We start from the raw sequence: 15,812 nt of genomic DNA, 5'->3' as shown, positions 1-15,812 counted from the left end.
AAATGAAAAACAGCCAGCGTTGATGTTTAAGACAAGTGAGGTAACAGAAATACTATATATGGCAGCGGTCACCATGGCAACATCAATGTCGGTTGCTACGTATTGTATTGATCCTGATCTGTGAGCCTCATATCAGGATATGCTGTTGTTTGTATTTGTTTTCATTGTTACCATTTTTGTGTCTTTTTTTAACAAACTACTTTTATCTTGCCATCGTTTGTCAGAGAGTCAAACTAAATTTGGTTCATCTTTCTACAATAAAAACATATCTTCACCTCTAAAACCACTCTGTGTGGGGAACATGAGAGCCAGACCAAAGCTCAGAGGTGAGATGACCATCTCTAACTGTCCATGACTCTTCTCCATGTCACAGCTCAGCACTCACATCACTGCTCCATCATTATTCACAGGAACCCACCTGGACCTCCACCCAGCTGTGTGTCCTTAAAGAGTGACTGGTCTAAAGATGCCATCATTAATTTTAACGTCCAGCCTGTGTCTGCTGCAGAGAGGTGAGCTGTTAGTAACAAGAACTCTCTGATTTAAATGATTTTGATGTTTCCTGGTTTCTAAAATGCATCTCTGTAGCAGAGCAGTGTCTCCAAGGACACACACGCTCAGCTGTAACTGTCAGTTTATCTGGTTTTAAGACACATTTGGACTCAATTAGCTGTTTTTAACTATGTATTTTAATCAGAGGTGTAAATTTAGACCTCACACATCTGGATCCTAAACTATGATAGAAACAGCTGCTAGCAGTGGGTAGTTTGACTTTGATACGCTGCTCTAGAAAGCAAACAAAGGTTTGTGCAGCTCCTCTTCAGAAAAGTGTTCAGAGAGCAGCTGCTGTATTAGACAAAGGCTCGTCGTGTGAGCCCAGATGTGTGTAACAGCTGGATGAAGGAGAACCATCACAGTCACGTCTCCATCCCGCCTTTATTAATGAACTTCCTGTTGCTTGCAGATGACAGGAACACAAAGTGTTTGTGCCACGTGATGCTGCAGGATTTGTTAACATGTCCATGATGGTAACATCTCCTCGTCTAACTGCAAACACATGAGCGCTCCTAACGGCAGCTATCACAGCCACACAGGCAGACTGTGTCTCGCTGTTGCATTCAGGGACATTTGTTTTCCTGTAAAAAGCTGAACTCTAATCTAAGAGGACTGTTACTGACAGGAAACAGCTGCATTATCTGCAGTCTGTGTGATCACAGCTGCTTCAATCACTTTATCAGAGAATTGATCATTGAATAAAACATGTTTGTGTCTGCAGAGGTCAGAGGTCACAGTCTGCAGGTTCCAGCTGTCCATCTATAAGGAGTGACTGGTCCATACATGACCCTCCACACTTCAGTGCTGAACCTGGACCAACGAGGTCAGAGAACTGTGATGACTCCTTTACATGTTTGTGTTTTCTTGGATAAATATGACCAAAGATTCATTAAAAAGATAAAAATATTAGACTTTGTCCTGTAGCGCTGTGTGGCAGGCAGGATTGGACCCAAACACAACAGGATGAAGTCAAAGAGGCAGCTTTATTTCAGCTGTGAACATGCAAACAGCAGAAATAAGAAAACATAACTGTAGGTTTGCAGTGAATGAAGCCTCAGCTCGACGCTCCACTTTGTCCCTCTTTTCCTTCTCCAAACAGCCACATCAGGAGTCTTTGATGGAGTTTTAAAATATTTAATTACAAATGTCCAAAGATGGGTTCAGGATACCTGAATCCACAATTATTAAAGCTAAAATAGTTTACAGGGTTTGGACTTTGTTAGGTGACGAGAGAACATCAAAGTGTTTTTTATCTTCAAACAGTATTTTTATCACTTCAGTTGCTCTCACAGCCCTGTTTGTTATTTTACCAGAGCTCTTATGTTTCACTCGGTGCTCCCACCAAACACCTTGGAGGACACATTAGTGTGATTTAGATTTCATTGGTGTAAACACCAGTCACACAAGCTAACCCATGGAGGCACCAGCAGGCTTTGTGTTTGGTAAAGTCTGTTGGCTTAAACTAAGAGAGTTTAGCTTGTTAGCACAAAGAGCTGTCAGCTAAAGCCCCGAATGCACTTTGAATAAAGATGAACTGAGAAAAACACTTTAAACACAGCAAACAGTCAAACTGACAACATCTTTTTCTACTGATCATCCACAGCAGTACATTTAGCATTCATGCTAGCAGCAGGCTATGACTGTCCACTGAGCACCAACACAGGTAGGAGTGAGCAGTGATGAAGCAGGACTGTGGGCAAGTTTGAGCTACAATCCTATTGGCTTCTCAGTTTCTCCAAAGAAAAGGGGAAAACTTCTTGGTGTTGTGAAGATGTGAGTTGGACTTGTTGTCGTGGGGCTGGAAGGATGCTGGCAGTGAGAGGCTTTTCATACAGTGTTCAGTAACAGAATGAGAAGAAAGCCACTGCACATGAAACAAGGTGCTCGTAGTGTTTGTTTACTGTGTTTGTGCCACAATGTCAGATCAGTTGTAGATTCACACGCAGACTTGTCCAGTGAAACCAATGCAAGTACTGCAGTACAGAGCAAAGACTAAGCAAGCCAGGAGAGCTCTCCAACTTTCTGAAAGTATCAGGATATTTGAGTGATAAGAAAAAGTGGATCGTGCAACAATGTCCCTCAGCACACAAAACAATCAAAGCAGGATAAATATAATGTTTTAGAAAGGCCGATCAAACACTTACAGGGACCTGAAGAGAGAGAACCAACAAAATGTCATGGCTAACAGAGGAACTCAAGCACAGACTGAGTTCTGACAAACAAAAAGGTGACAGTTTATTTACCAAAGGGGTGAACCACAGTGCTCTATATATGTACAGTGAGTTGGGGAGGGGGTCCAGGGCTCCAGGGAAAAGAGGGAAGGGAGTCCACACTCACTCCTCTTCAGTCACTCTTGTCCTGCTCTCCACTCACACAGCCACACACGGGAGTCACAGGTAAGCATCTGTAACCAGGTCCGGGGAAATATTTACTCAAAGTATACACAAAGTTAACCCAACTGGTGAATTTAGAGAGAGATTTCTTAGCAAGGAGCTGAGATCATGAACACAGGAGGGTCAATGTCCCAGCGACAAACTGCTCGATGCCGCAGCTTTAAATGGTTACCGGTAAGCCCAGGTGAATCAGCAACAGGTGGTGTAATCACCATAACTGTGTGGACCAAGAGCGAGAGGCCATTACAAGCTCCACCCAGGCAGGCAAAACGCTAGCAGGAGAGAGCAAAACATAAAACCTGAAAAGCCATCATGAGCCAGCCAGAGAGACACAGAGTTTATAATAGAAGAGAAACCTGCTCATCTTCATCATGTTTGTTTAAAAAGAGAAAATCAGAAGTCTCTGTGTGTCAGACCACGGCTCTACACGGACACTTCTAAGCTGCTTCAGAGTGGACTGACCCAGATAATCTGCACACAGCGGCTGTAAAACAGTGAAAGTCATAACTGTCTCTCTCTGATGGAAAGCTTTTATTGTGAAGTCAGGAAGTCTGCAGGAAGTGTTGAGTTTGTATTCATCACTCAGTGTTTAATAAGACAGGCAGACAGGAAGAGCAGCTCATTAGTGTTGATGAAATCAAAGGAACTGTGAGGAACTGCAGTTTGGTCAAATCTGGATGTTTTTCACTAACAGTAAATGTTTTTAGTAATAAAGAAATGTGTTCACAGAGAGAGGAAGAGGAGTGGTGTTTGTGAGGAGGAGCAGCCGTCCTGCTGTGCTTTGTGTCAGGACGTCCTGAAGGATCCAGTCTCTACCAGCTGTGGACACTGGTTCTGCAGACAGTGCATCTCCTCATACTGGGACCAGTCTGCTTCATCAGGAGACTCCTCCTGTCCCCAGTGTGGAGAAAGATCCAGAAGCAGAGCTGGACTGCAGACAGCCAGTCAGAGCAGCTGTGTACAAAGTAAGACTGAACATCTGTCTGCTGATGGACTAATTTCTGAAAACTGGACTTCTTGTGTTGTTCAGACATTGAAGAGTTTTCTTTCTCTTTAGTCTCATTGTTTTTCTTTCTTTCAGCAGATGTTGGTCTGCAGGAGGTTTTAGATGAACATAAGATCAGTCTGAGGAGGAGATGTGAACGTGTGACTGAAGGAAGTGATGAAACAGGAAGTAGAACCCTCCTCAACAGGATCTACACTGAGCTCTACATCACAGAGGGACAGAGTGAAGAGGTTCATACCCAACATGAGGTGAGGCAGCTGGAGACAGCTTCCAAGATGGACGCCCTCCATGACGCTCCAATCAGGTGCCAGGACATCTTTAAAGCCTTACCTGACCAACAGAGACCCATCAGAGTGGTTCTGACCAACGGCGTGGCTGGTGTTGGAAAAACCTTCTCAGTGCAGAAGTTCACTCTGGACTGGGCAGAGGGCTTGGAGAACCAACATGTCAGTGTGGTGGTTCTGCTTTCATTCAGGGAGCTGAACCTGATCAGAGATGAGCAGTACAGTCTTCTGGAGCTGCTCCATGTTTTCCATCCAACAGAAGGTCACAGCAGAGAAGCTGGCTGTCTCTCAGCTTTTGTTCATCTTTGACGGCCTGGATGAAAGAAGACTTTCATTGGATTTCACCAACAGGAAGCTGCTGTCTGATGTCACACAGAAGTCATCAGTCAGCCAGCTGCTGACAAACCTCATCCAGGGGAATCTGCTTCCCTCGGCTCTCGTCTGGATAACTTCCCGACCTGCAGCAGCCAATCAGATCCCTCCTACATGTGTTGACAGGCTAACAGAAGTACGAGGCTTCACTGATGCCCAGAAGGAGGAGTACTTCAGGAGGAGATTCAGTGATGAAGAGCTGTCCAGCAGAATCATCTCCCACATGAAGACATTCAGGAGCCTCCACATCATGTGTAGTATCCCAGTCTGCTGCTGGATCACTGCTACAGTTCTGGAGCACATGTTGACTACAGAGCAGAGAGGAGAGCTGCCCAAGACCCTGACTGACATGTACTCACACTTCCTGCTGGTTCAGACAAAGAGGAAGAAGAACAAGTACCATGAGGGACATGAGACGAATCCACAGGAGCTGACGGAGGCTGACAGGGAAGTTCTTCTGAAGCTGGGGAGGCTGGCGTTTGAACATCTGGAGAAAGGAAACATCATGTTCTACCAAGAAGACCTGGAGCAGTGTGGTCTGGATGTGACAGAGGCCTCGGTGTACTCAGGAGTTTGTACAGAGATCTTCAAAAGAGAGTGTGTGATCTTCCAGAAACCAGTCTACTGCTTTGTTCATCTGAGCATTCAGGAGTTTCTGGCTGCTGTCTACATGTTCCACTGTTTCACCAGCTGGAAGACAGAGGTGCTGAAGAACTTCCTGGAAAATAGTCCAGATGATCCTTACTATTACATTTCATTTTCTGATGATTTGCTGATGAGAGTCATGGATAAATCCCTCCAGAGTAAAAATGGCCACCTGGACCTGTTTGTTCGCTTCCTTCATGGTCTCTGTCTGGAGTCCAACCAGAGACTCTTAGGACGTCTGCTGGGTCAGACAGAGATCAGTCCAGAAACCATCCAGAGAGTCATCAACAACCTGAAGGAGATGAACAGTGATGAAATCTCTCCTGACAGAAGCATCAACATCTTCCACTGTCTGATGGAGATGAACCACCCCTCATTATTTCAGGAGATCCAAGAGTTCCTGAAGTCAGAGAACAGATCAGAGAAGAAACTCTCTGAGTTCCAGTGCTCAGCTCTGGCCTTCATGCTGCAGATGTCAGAGGAGGTTCTGGATGAGTTTGACTTGCAGAAGTACAAAACATCAGAGCGGGGACGACAGAGACTGATTCCAGCTGTGAGGAACTGCAGAAAGGCTCGGTGAGTCCAGATGTGATCATTAACATCATTGATCAGTGTAGGTTAGTAGTTTAATTTTGAAAATAAAATCAGATTGTAACCACAAAGTGTTTGCGTCCGTACGCTGCAACCTTCCACACCATTCCTTTATTGTACAGACTCAGCAGCAGCTCCATGGATCCCAAATCCAAGAGTGGAGAACAGATTTGAAGTGTGTCACATCCATGCAGTCACAGCTGTTTCCACCATGTTTCCACTGATATTAATCCTGTTCAATGACACGTTTCATATCAGTGAATATGTTCTTTAGGACGTCCACTGACATGTTTAAGTGTCCTGCTGGAAATCACTCAAATCATCCATGTCTGTGAAGGTTCTCAGTCATCCAGGTCATCGTAGTCAAAGGAGCTTGCAAAGAAAAGCGTCTGGACTTCTTTAAGTTACTTGAAGACGTTTCACCTCTCATCCGAGAAGCTTCTTCAGTTCTAAGGTCAAATGGTGGAGAGTCCCAGATATAAACCTAGTGGGAGTATCCCCCCACAGAGGGACAAAAGGACTCCCTGATGATCCTCTAATCGCCTGAGCCAAGGTGTGAAAGCGGGTGTGGGTCCCAATCAGCCAGAGTTTCGGGTGTGTTCATTGTGAAACCTGGCCCCACCTTATCATGCGAATTCCTGAGGTCAGAGGCCCAGGATGTGAGTGGGCGTTAAGGCGTCTGGGAAGGGATCTCAAAACTGGATTATAGATGGCAGAGAGTTGGTGTCGTAAACCCCCGCCTCTGTTCAAAGATGGTCGCTCACAGTGGACATAGATGGCTTCTTTCACTCCTCTTTCAAACCATCTGTCCTCTCTGTCCAAAATGTGAACATTGGCATCCTCGAAAGAGTGTCCTTTATCCTTAAGATGCAGATGGACTGCTGAGTCTTGTCCTGTGGAGGTGGCTCTTCTGTGTTGTGCCATGCGCTTGTGAAGTGGCTGTTTGGTCTCTCCAATGTAGAGGTCTGGGCATTTCTCGCTGCACTGTACAGCATACACCACATTGTTAAATCTGTGTTTTGGCGTTTTGTCTTTCGGGTGAACCAGTTTTTGTCTGAGCGTGTTGCTGGGTCTGAAATGCACCGGGATGTCATGCTTGGAGAAAACTCTCCTAAGTTTTTCTGATACACCGGCTACATAGGGGATGACAATGTTGTTGCGTCTGTCCTTCTTATCCTCCCTCGCTGGTGTCTGGTCTTCTTTTCTGTGCCTCTTTGCTGACTTTAAGAACGCCCATTTAGGATAGCCGCACGTTTTGAGTGCTTCCTTTACATGTGTGTGTTCCTTCTTTTTTCCTTCAGGCTTAGAGGGAACATGTTCTGCCCGGTGGTGTAGGGTCCTAATTACTCCAAGTTTGTGTTCCAAAGGGTGATGGGAGTCAAAGAGGAGGTACTGGTCCGTGTGTGTGGGCTTCCGGTAAACTTCGATGTTGAGTTTGCCGTTCTCTTCAATGTGCACAGCGCAGTCCAGGAAAGGCAAACAGTTGTCCTTTGTGTCTTCCCTGGTGAACTTGATGTTTTTATCCACAGCGTTAATGTGCGCAGTGAAGGATTCCACTTCTTGTGTCTTGATTTTGACCCAGGTGTCGTCCACATATCTGTACCAGTGGCTGGGTACTCTTCCTTTGAAAGAGCCAAGAGCCTTCCTTTCCACTTCCTCCATGTAAAGGTTGGCTACAATAGGTGACACGGGGGAGCCCATGGCACAGCCATGTTTTTGTCTGTAAAAGCCTTCGTTGTATTTGAAATATGTAGTGGTGGTGTTTCTCCACAACAGTTGCCCATAGTGGACCTCATCACAGCCACAGAATCTGCCATACGGATTAATAAATTATCACAGACAGAAGCAGAGCAAATCAGGATGAAAGTCTCAGCCACGCTCTCCAGTGCCAAAGTCCCTCCATCCAACCTCACAATACAGGAAAAGAAGGCCGTCGCTTCCCTGAGCAAAGACCACAACATCACTGTTTTACCAGCTGATAAGGGAAGATGCACCGTGGTCCTAAACACTACAGATTACCATACAAAGATCACTACTCTCCTCAGTGACAATAATACCTACGAAGCCTTAAAGCGAGACCCCACAAGCAGCTACAAAAAGAAAGTTATAGCTTGCCTTCAAGACTTTGAAAAGGACAAAATTATTGACCGCCTTACATATCACCGCCTTTACCCAGGGGATGCCATACCCTGCATCTACGGACTTCCTAAAATCCACAAGGAAGCTGTCCCACTCAGACCCATAGTCAGTAGCATAAACTCAGCCACTTATAACATTGCTAAACACCTTGCTACCATCCTTGCTCCCCTTGTGGGGAACACCCCACACCACATCAAGAACTCCACCGACTTCACTGACAAGGTCCAGAAACTTACCCTGGACCCAGATGAAACCATGGTGTCCTTTGATGTAGTCTCTCTCTTCACTTGCATACCCACCACGGAGGCCGTGGAGACTGTCAGAAAACGACTACAAGAAGACAGCTCCTTGGAGGACAGGACCAACTTCACACCCGATCAGATTTGCACACTGTTAGACCTCTGCCTCACCACTACATATTTCAAATACAACGAAGGCTTTTACAGACAAAAACATGGCTGTGCCATGGGCTCCCCCGTGTCACCTATTGTAGCCAACCTTTACATGGAGGAAGTGGAAAGGAAGGCTCTTGGCTCTTTCAAAGGAAGAGTACCCAGCCACTGGTACAGATATGTGGACGACACCTGGGTCAAAATCAAGACACAAGAAGTGGAATCCTTCACTGCGCACATTAACGCTGTGGATAAAAACATCAAGTTCACCAGGGAAGACACAAAGGACAACTGTTTGCCTTTCCTGGACTGCGCTGTGCACATTGAAGAGAACGGCAAACTCAACATCGAAGTTTACCGGAAGCCCACACACACGGACCAGTACCTCCTCTTTGACTCCCATCACCCTTTGGAACACAAACTTGGAGTAATTAGGACCCTACACCACCGGGCAGAACATGTTCCCTCTAAGCCTGAAGGAAAAAAGAAGGAACACACACATGTAAAGGAAGCACTCAAAACGTGCGGCTATCCTAAATGGGCGTTCTTAAAGTCAGCAAAGAGGCACAGAAAAGAAGACCAGACACCAGCGAGGGAGGATAAGAAGGACAGACGCAACAACATTGTCATCCCCTATGTAGCCGGTGTATCAGAAAAACTTAGGAGAGTTTTCTCCAAGCATGACATCCCGGTGCATTTCAGACCCAGCAACACGCTCAGACAAAAACTGGTTCACCCGAAAGACAAAACGCCAAAACACAGATTTAACAATGTGGTGTATGCTGTACAGTGCAGCGAGAAATGCCCAGACCTCTACATTGGAGAGACCAAACAGCCACTTCACAAGCGCATGGCACAACACAGAAGAGCCACCTCCACAGGACAAGACTCAGCAGTCCATCTGCATCTTAAGGATAAAGGACACTCTTTCGAGGATGCCAATGTTCACATTTTGGACAGAGAGGACAGATGGTTTGAAAGAGGAGTGAAAGAAGCCATCTATGTCCACTGTGAGCGACCATCTTTGAACAGAGGCGGGGGTTTACGACACCAACTCTCTGCCATCTATAATCCAGTTTTGAGATCCCTTCCCAGACGCCTTAACGCCCACTCACATCCTGGGCCTCTGACCTCAGGAATTCGCATGATAAGGTGGGGCCAGGTTTCACAATGAACACACCCGAAACTCTGGCTGATTGGGACCCACACCCGCTTTCACACCTTGGCTCAGGCGATTAGAGGATCATCAGGGAGTCCTTTTGTCCCTCTGTGGGGGGATACTCCCACTAGGTTTATATCTGGGACTCTCCACCATTTGACCTTAGAACTGAAGAAGCTTCTCGGATGAGAGGTGAAACGTCTTCAAGTAACTTAAAGAAGTCCAGACGCTTTTCTTTGCAAGCTCCTTTGACTCAAATCATCCATGAAATCCATGAAAAATCCTTTTAGTGTTTGTAACTTCAGCCTCTGTCCTCTCTCTCTCTCCATCCTCCTCACTGCTTCTTTCACTTATAATCACACAAACATCGTATTCAGCTACAAAATAACACAATAATATCATCTGATGATCATTATTATAAGAGCAGGATCCATATTTGATATCAGAGTAACACACTGCTTGGTTATGTGCAGTCATCATCAGTGACTGTGGGTCAAACAGAAGCTCTCTGATTGGTTGCTGACCTTGGTCACCTGTCCACTCTCACCTGTTTGTGTTTGCTCTCTCTTTGCTGTCTCCATCCTCTCTCTCCTTTCTCTCCCTCTCTGTCTTTGTACCGTCACTCAGGTCCAATGGAAACAGTGACATTTACAAACCAATCAAAGACAAACTGATCCATGTCAGGTTATAACAATATTCAAAGTGAATACAGGCTGCTGCTGGACACAGACAGGTAACATCATTTTGACTTGCTGTCACCTGGATCTGGACTCATAAACACTGAAGCCCTGAACAGGAATACAAATCATTTTCTGCCAACTAGCGACACACCAGCAGATAATGGCTCAGAAAGCTAAAATGAGCCAATCATTTCTGTGTTTAGTTCCCCTGAAATCAGATCTGATATCAGCAGCTCTGAGTTCATTCATCATTATTGTCCAGTGATGAGATTTCTGCTCCGTTTGGTAACAGTCAGCAGGTTTTTCCTGCATGTGGACGTGAACAGTCGTACCTGACAGCAGGAAGCAAACAGAGATCATCTTTCCAGCTGGAACTCTTCACTGAGCTGAACTCATTCAAAATGTTCTGGAGTCAGATTCAAAACAGGAAACAGTCCAAATGTGTGTCTTCACTCTGACTCTGGATCAGATCTCAGTGACAGACTGTGGACATTATGGAAGCCTAAATGTGACACCATCTTCCTCCTTCATCTGCAGATTAAAGCCAAACAAAGATTCTCATTAAAAGTCTGCAGGTCTGAGAGAGACTCAATCGTTGTGTCATGTCAAACACAGTAAGAGGAGCTGAAGCACAGACGTGAAGAGCAGATTCATCAGATTATGACCTCACTCTGTTTTGTCTTCATATACATTCAGTCTGTGTTTATAATGCAGATTTTCTGGTTTTATAATAACACATTTTATATTTTCTATCATCTCAGACTGACTCGGTGTTGGCTCTCAGAGTCTCACTGTGAAGTTGTGGCCTCAGCTCTGAAGTCCAACCCCTCCCATCTGACAGAGCTGGACATGAGTGGGAACAAATGCAGGATTCAGCAGTGAAGCTTCTGTGTGCTGGACTGGAGAGTCCAAACTGTCGACTGGAGACTCTAAGGTGAGTTCACTGACTGCGGCTGTTGTTGTTTTTCTATATTTCAGGTCTTTGATTGATGTTTGAAACTTTCTTTAGTTCCTAAATGTTCAGGATGTGTTCAGGATGAAGACAAATGTGAAGAAGTTTGAGTGCTTTCAGAAATGTTGTCTTTGCAAACGACTGAACAAAAGTTTTTCCTTTTGGCTCCAAACAGAAGTGACAGACTTGAGCAGGGTTCATTTAAAGGCTGACAGAAGTGGAGTGGTGACGGGGAGATGTTTGACAGGACAGTGTTTCAGCCTCCACAGGTTCATGTTGTGCTCCATCAGTCAGTGAAGATGAAGTCAGTGCTGATGAGGCTGTAGAGTGTGTGAGGGATGTGAATGAGGATGATGAAGATCTGATGATAGCAGATAAAAACAGGCTGCAGAGACTTTGAGCCATACAGGGCACACAGTGTGTGTACAGAACAGCTGAAATCATTATGGAGGCCTCACTGGAATATGGAAGCATCACAGTACAGCTTCAGTGAAGCATTAAAGTCTCTGATATGAGATGAGAAATGAAGCAGCCAGAGCTTTTTCATGAGTGGAAATCCACTGTGACTGTGAGCTGCTGCTTCAGCTTTATTCAAATTAAAACCATTTAAATAGGAAAATCTATTTTTTCACACCTGCCTCTAATGCTGGGTAATTCAAGCTGCAGTTTGTCAACGTAACCTTAAATCCACCCTGAAGAAGAAGTTCCAGTGTGTGTTTGAGGGCATCGCTAAAGCAGGAAACCCAACCCTCCTGAATCAGATCTACACAGAGCTCTACATCACAGAGGGAGGGACTGCAGACGTCAATGACGAACATGAGGTCAGACAGATTGAAACAGCATCCAGGAAACCAGACAGACCAGAAACAAGAATCAGACAAGAAGACATCTTTAAAGCCTCACGTGGAAGAGATGAACCAATCAGAACAGTGCTGACAAAGGGAGTGGCTGGCATTGGGAAAACAGTCTTAACACAGAAATACAGCCTGGACTGGGCTGAAGACAAAGCCAACCAGCACATCCAGTTCATATTTCCATTCACTTTCAGAGAGCTGAATGCGGTGAAAGAGGAAAAGTTCAGCTTGGTGGGACTTGTTCATCACTTCTTTACTGAAACCAAAGAAGCAGGAATCTGCAGCTTTGAAGACTTCCAGGTTATGTTCATCTTTGATGGTCTGGATGAGTGTCGACTTCCTCTGGACTTCCACAAAACTACAATCCTAACTGACCCTAGAAAGTCCACCTCAGTGGATGTGCTGCTGATAAACCTCATCAGGGGGAAACTGCTTCCCTCTGCTCGCCTCTGGATAACCACACGACCTGCAGCAGCCAATCAGATCCCTTCTGACTGTGTTGGCATGGTGACAGAGGTCAGAGGGTTCACTGACCCACAGAAGGAGGAGTACTTCAGGAAGAGATTCAGAGATGAGGAGCAGGCCAGCAGGATCATCTCCCACATCAAGAAAGCTCGAAGCCTCCACATCATGTGTCACATCCCAGTCTTCTGCTGGATCACTGCTACAGTTCTGGAGGATGTGCTGGAAACCAGAGAGGGAGGACAGCTGCCCAAGAACCTGACTGAGATGTACATCCACTTCCTGGTGGTTCAGGCCAAAGTGAAGAAGGTCAAGTATGATGGAGGAGCTGAGACAGATCCACACTGGAGTCCAGAGAGCAGGAAGATGATTAAGTCACTGGGAAAACTGGCTTTTGATCAGCTGCAGAAAGGAAACCTGATCTTCTATGAATCAGACGTGACAGAGTGTGGCATCGATATCAGAGCAGCCTCAGTGTACTCAGGAGTGTTCACACAGATCTTTAAAGAGGAGAGAGGACTGTACCAGGACAAGGTGTTCTGCTTCATCCATCTGAGTGTTCAGGAGTTTCTGGCTGCTCTTCATGTCCATCGGACCGTCATCAACTCTGGACTCAATCTGCTGGAAGAACAACAAACAACCTCTACATGGTCTAAACTATTTAACAAACTAAAACTCCAATCTCTCCACCAGAGTGCTGTGAACAAGGCCTTAGAGAGTCCAAATGGACACCTGGACTTGTTCCTCCGCTTCCTCCTGGGTCTTTCGCTGCAGACCAATCAGACTCTCCTACGAGGTCTGCTGACACAGACAGGAAGTAGCTCACTGACCAATCAGGAAACAGTCCAGTACATCAAGGAGAAGCTCAGTGAGAATCTGTCTGCAGAGAAAAGCATCAATCTGTTTCACTGTCTGAATGAACTGAATGATCGTTCTCTAGTGGAGGAGATCTTTTTTTTTTTTTTTTTTTTTTTTTTTTTTCAAGATGGCTGCTAGGGTGCAGACACACAGCTTGGCAGGTCCTGTGCTTTTGCCAAAAAACCCACCTAAAAAACCATCTAAAAACCCCTGGATCTTGACATCAACTTGTCTTTTTGTTTTTATACATTTTTATATTCTGTGGAGTTCGACATGTCCAAGAAAGCTGGATAATTATACCACTTTCCCAGCCAAATGGAGTCAACATCTTTTGTTCACAAGATTCTTGGATTTTGGTCATGCTAGACCACCCCCAGGTGATATAGAACTAAATCCTGGACCTAATTTAAACATCAGTGATTTGGACTGGCTAGAACTAATTAGCCTAGTTAGCCTATGGGCACAGCTATCTCTGCATTGCTTTCCACCTCAACTAACTGTGCTACAACCACCATCCCAGTTAGTAAGGCTACATCTTCAGCTAATAGTGTTTACGCCCCTGTTGTCCGGGCCTCCACTTCTGCTGTTTGGGTTACCACCTCAGTTGCCTGGGTTTCTGCCTCAGCTGCCTGGGCCTCCATTTCAGCTGCCTGGGCCTCCGCCTCAGTTGCCTGGGTTTCTGCCTCAGCTGCCTGGGCCTCCATTTCAGCTGCCTGGGCCTCCGCCTCAGTTGCCTGGGTTTCTGCCTCAGCTGCCTGGGCCTCCATTTCAGCTGCCTGGGCTTCCACCTCGGCTGCCTGGGCCTCCACCTCGGCTGCCTGGGCCTTCATTTCAGCTAGCTGGGCTTCCACCTCAACTGCTCAGTCCTCCACCACGGCTGCCTGGGTCTCCACCTCTGCTGCCTGGTTTTCAATCTTGGCTACCTGGGCCTACACCTCAGCTGCCTGGGCTTCCACCCCAGCTGCTCGGACCTCCACCTCGGCTGCCTGGGCCTCCACCTCGGCGGCCTTGGCCACCAACGCGGCTGCCTGGGCCCCCATCTTGGCTGCCTGGGCCTCCACCTCGGCTGCCTGGGCCTCCACCTGCTGTACCCAAACTACAGTCTCCGGACAACAGATGGAAATTAGCCCTTGGCTATAATCTGGCCACCGTGGATCCAGCTGATATCCCCGAGGTGATGGAGGTGATGAGATGGATCCAGGAGAGGGGATTTGTGCTGTCAGGGGGCCTGCATGGTGGCACTGTGGTCGCCAGTTACCCTTTTGATGACTCAGCCTCCCACGAGCAAGAAGGTCACAACAGCCCGTCGGCGGACGATGGTCTGCTTCGCCACCTGGCCCTGGTACATTCCCAGAACCACCCTGTAATGAAGACCGCTTTTTGTCTACATGAGGTGCAGGAACAGTCTGTGGAGCAAGAGACACCATACTTCTTACTCCTCTCAAAGGGAACAAGGTGGGATTTTACATCTTTTAGAAGTTTCTCAAATGTGATCATCAGCAGAGATCTCATTTCAACTGATTTAACTGATTTATTTATTCCATATTACTGGTTTATTTCCCAATCCTCTCACCCCCCAAAGAGATCGGGCACTAAGAGAAATCAGTCTGTAATCCTACAGAAAAAATCTGTGAAAAGAAAATGTTTTATTGTTCTTCTGCTTCTTTTATCTGGAAATGTGCAACCTAATCCCGGTCCAGATTGCAAATGCTTAAGTACTCCTTGTGATTTCAAAACTCGAACAGGTCTTGGTATCACTCATTTAAATGTCAGAAGTCTTCTTCCCAAACTTGATTTTGTGAAAATTTGGATGAAAGAGTTAGATACTGATATTCTTATATTATCAGAAACCTGGCTTACTAAATCAATTACTGACAAAGACATTGCAATAACGGGCTATAATCTTTTCCGTTGCGACCGCCCCAGAAAGGGTGGCGGTGTTGCAATTTATGTAAAAAGCAAATTCCATGTTACTGTCGATTCATCGGTATCTGTTTGTAAACAGTTTGAACTTCTTGCCCTCAAGCTCCAACTTTTCAAGGGCTATTTTATTACCATTGTGGGCTGTTATAGACCCCCCTCAGCTAGTAGTGAGGCTTTAGTTTCACTTAGTGAAAAACTATCTACTTTAGATTTTAATGAAATTGTGCTGGCCGGAGATTTCAACTGGGACTGGTTGTCCTCTGCCTCAGACAGTTTTAAATCCATGTGTGATTCATATAATCTCACACAACTAATTTACAGCACAACTCGTCCAAATCTTAAATGCCCAGAAAAGTCATCACTTATTGATTTATTTTTAACTAATATGCCGTATAAATATTCTCACACTGGGGTTTTCGCAAATGATATCAGTGACCACTGTGTGGTAGCTGTAGTCAGACAATCGAAGCTCCCAAAATCAAGGCCACAGATAGCTTTTAAACGAGATTTTAAGCATTTCTGTGAGCAAGCTTTCTTTCATGATTTA

At 45.8% G+C, this 15,812-nt stretch overlaps 1 protein-coding gene and 1 pseudogene across 2 annotated transcripts; both read left to right on the top strand.

Moving 5' to 3' along the window:
* The first annotated feature begins 736 nt into the window (after positions 1-736).
* On the top strand, positions 737-11,163 carry LOC146391916 (protein NLRC3-like; annotated as a pseudogene). Its single transcript, XR_014799744.1, has 5 exons — positions 737-762; positions 1,277-1,378; positions 3,678-3,913; positions 4,030-5,831; positions 10,978-11,163. The product of XR_014799744.1 is annotated as a protein NLRC3-like (transcript).
* A 661-nt stretch (positions 11,164-11,824) lies between these two features.
* Positions 11,825-13,480, top strand: LOC146391915 (protein NLRC3-like; the record flags this gene model as incomplete). The annotated part of the gene is made up of 1 exon (XM_084922903.1): positions 11,825-13,480. A coding segment is annotated over one exon (1,656 nt), but the record flags the coding sequence as incomplete, so codon positions are not given.
* Positions 13,481-15,812: the final 2,332 nt, after the last annotated feature.

The sequence above is a fragment of the Perissodus microlepis genome, chromosome 3 (assembly GCF_051167445.1).
Source record: "Perissodus microlepis isolate ML-2025 ecotype Zambia chromosome 3, ASM5116744v1, whole genome shotgun sequence".
NCBI lineage: Eukaryota > Metazoa > Chordata > Actinopteri > Cichliformes > Cichlidae > Perissodus > Perissodus microlepis.
Note: the sequence above shows the minus strand (reverse complement) of the source record. Positions and strands in the feature narration are given on the sequence as shown.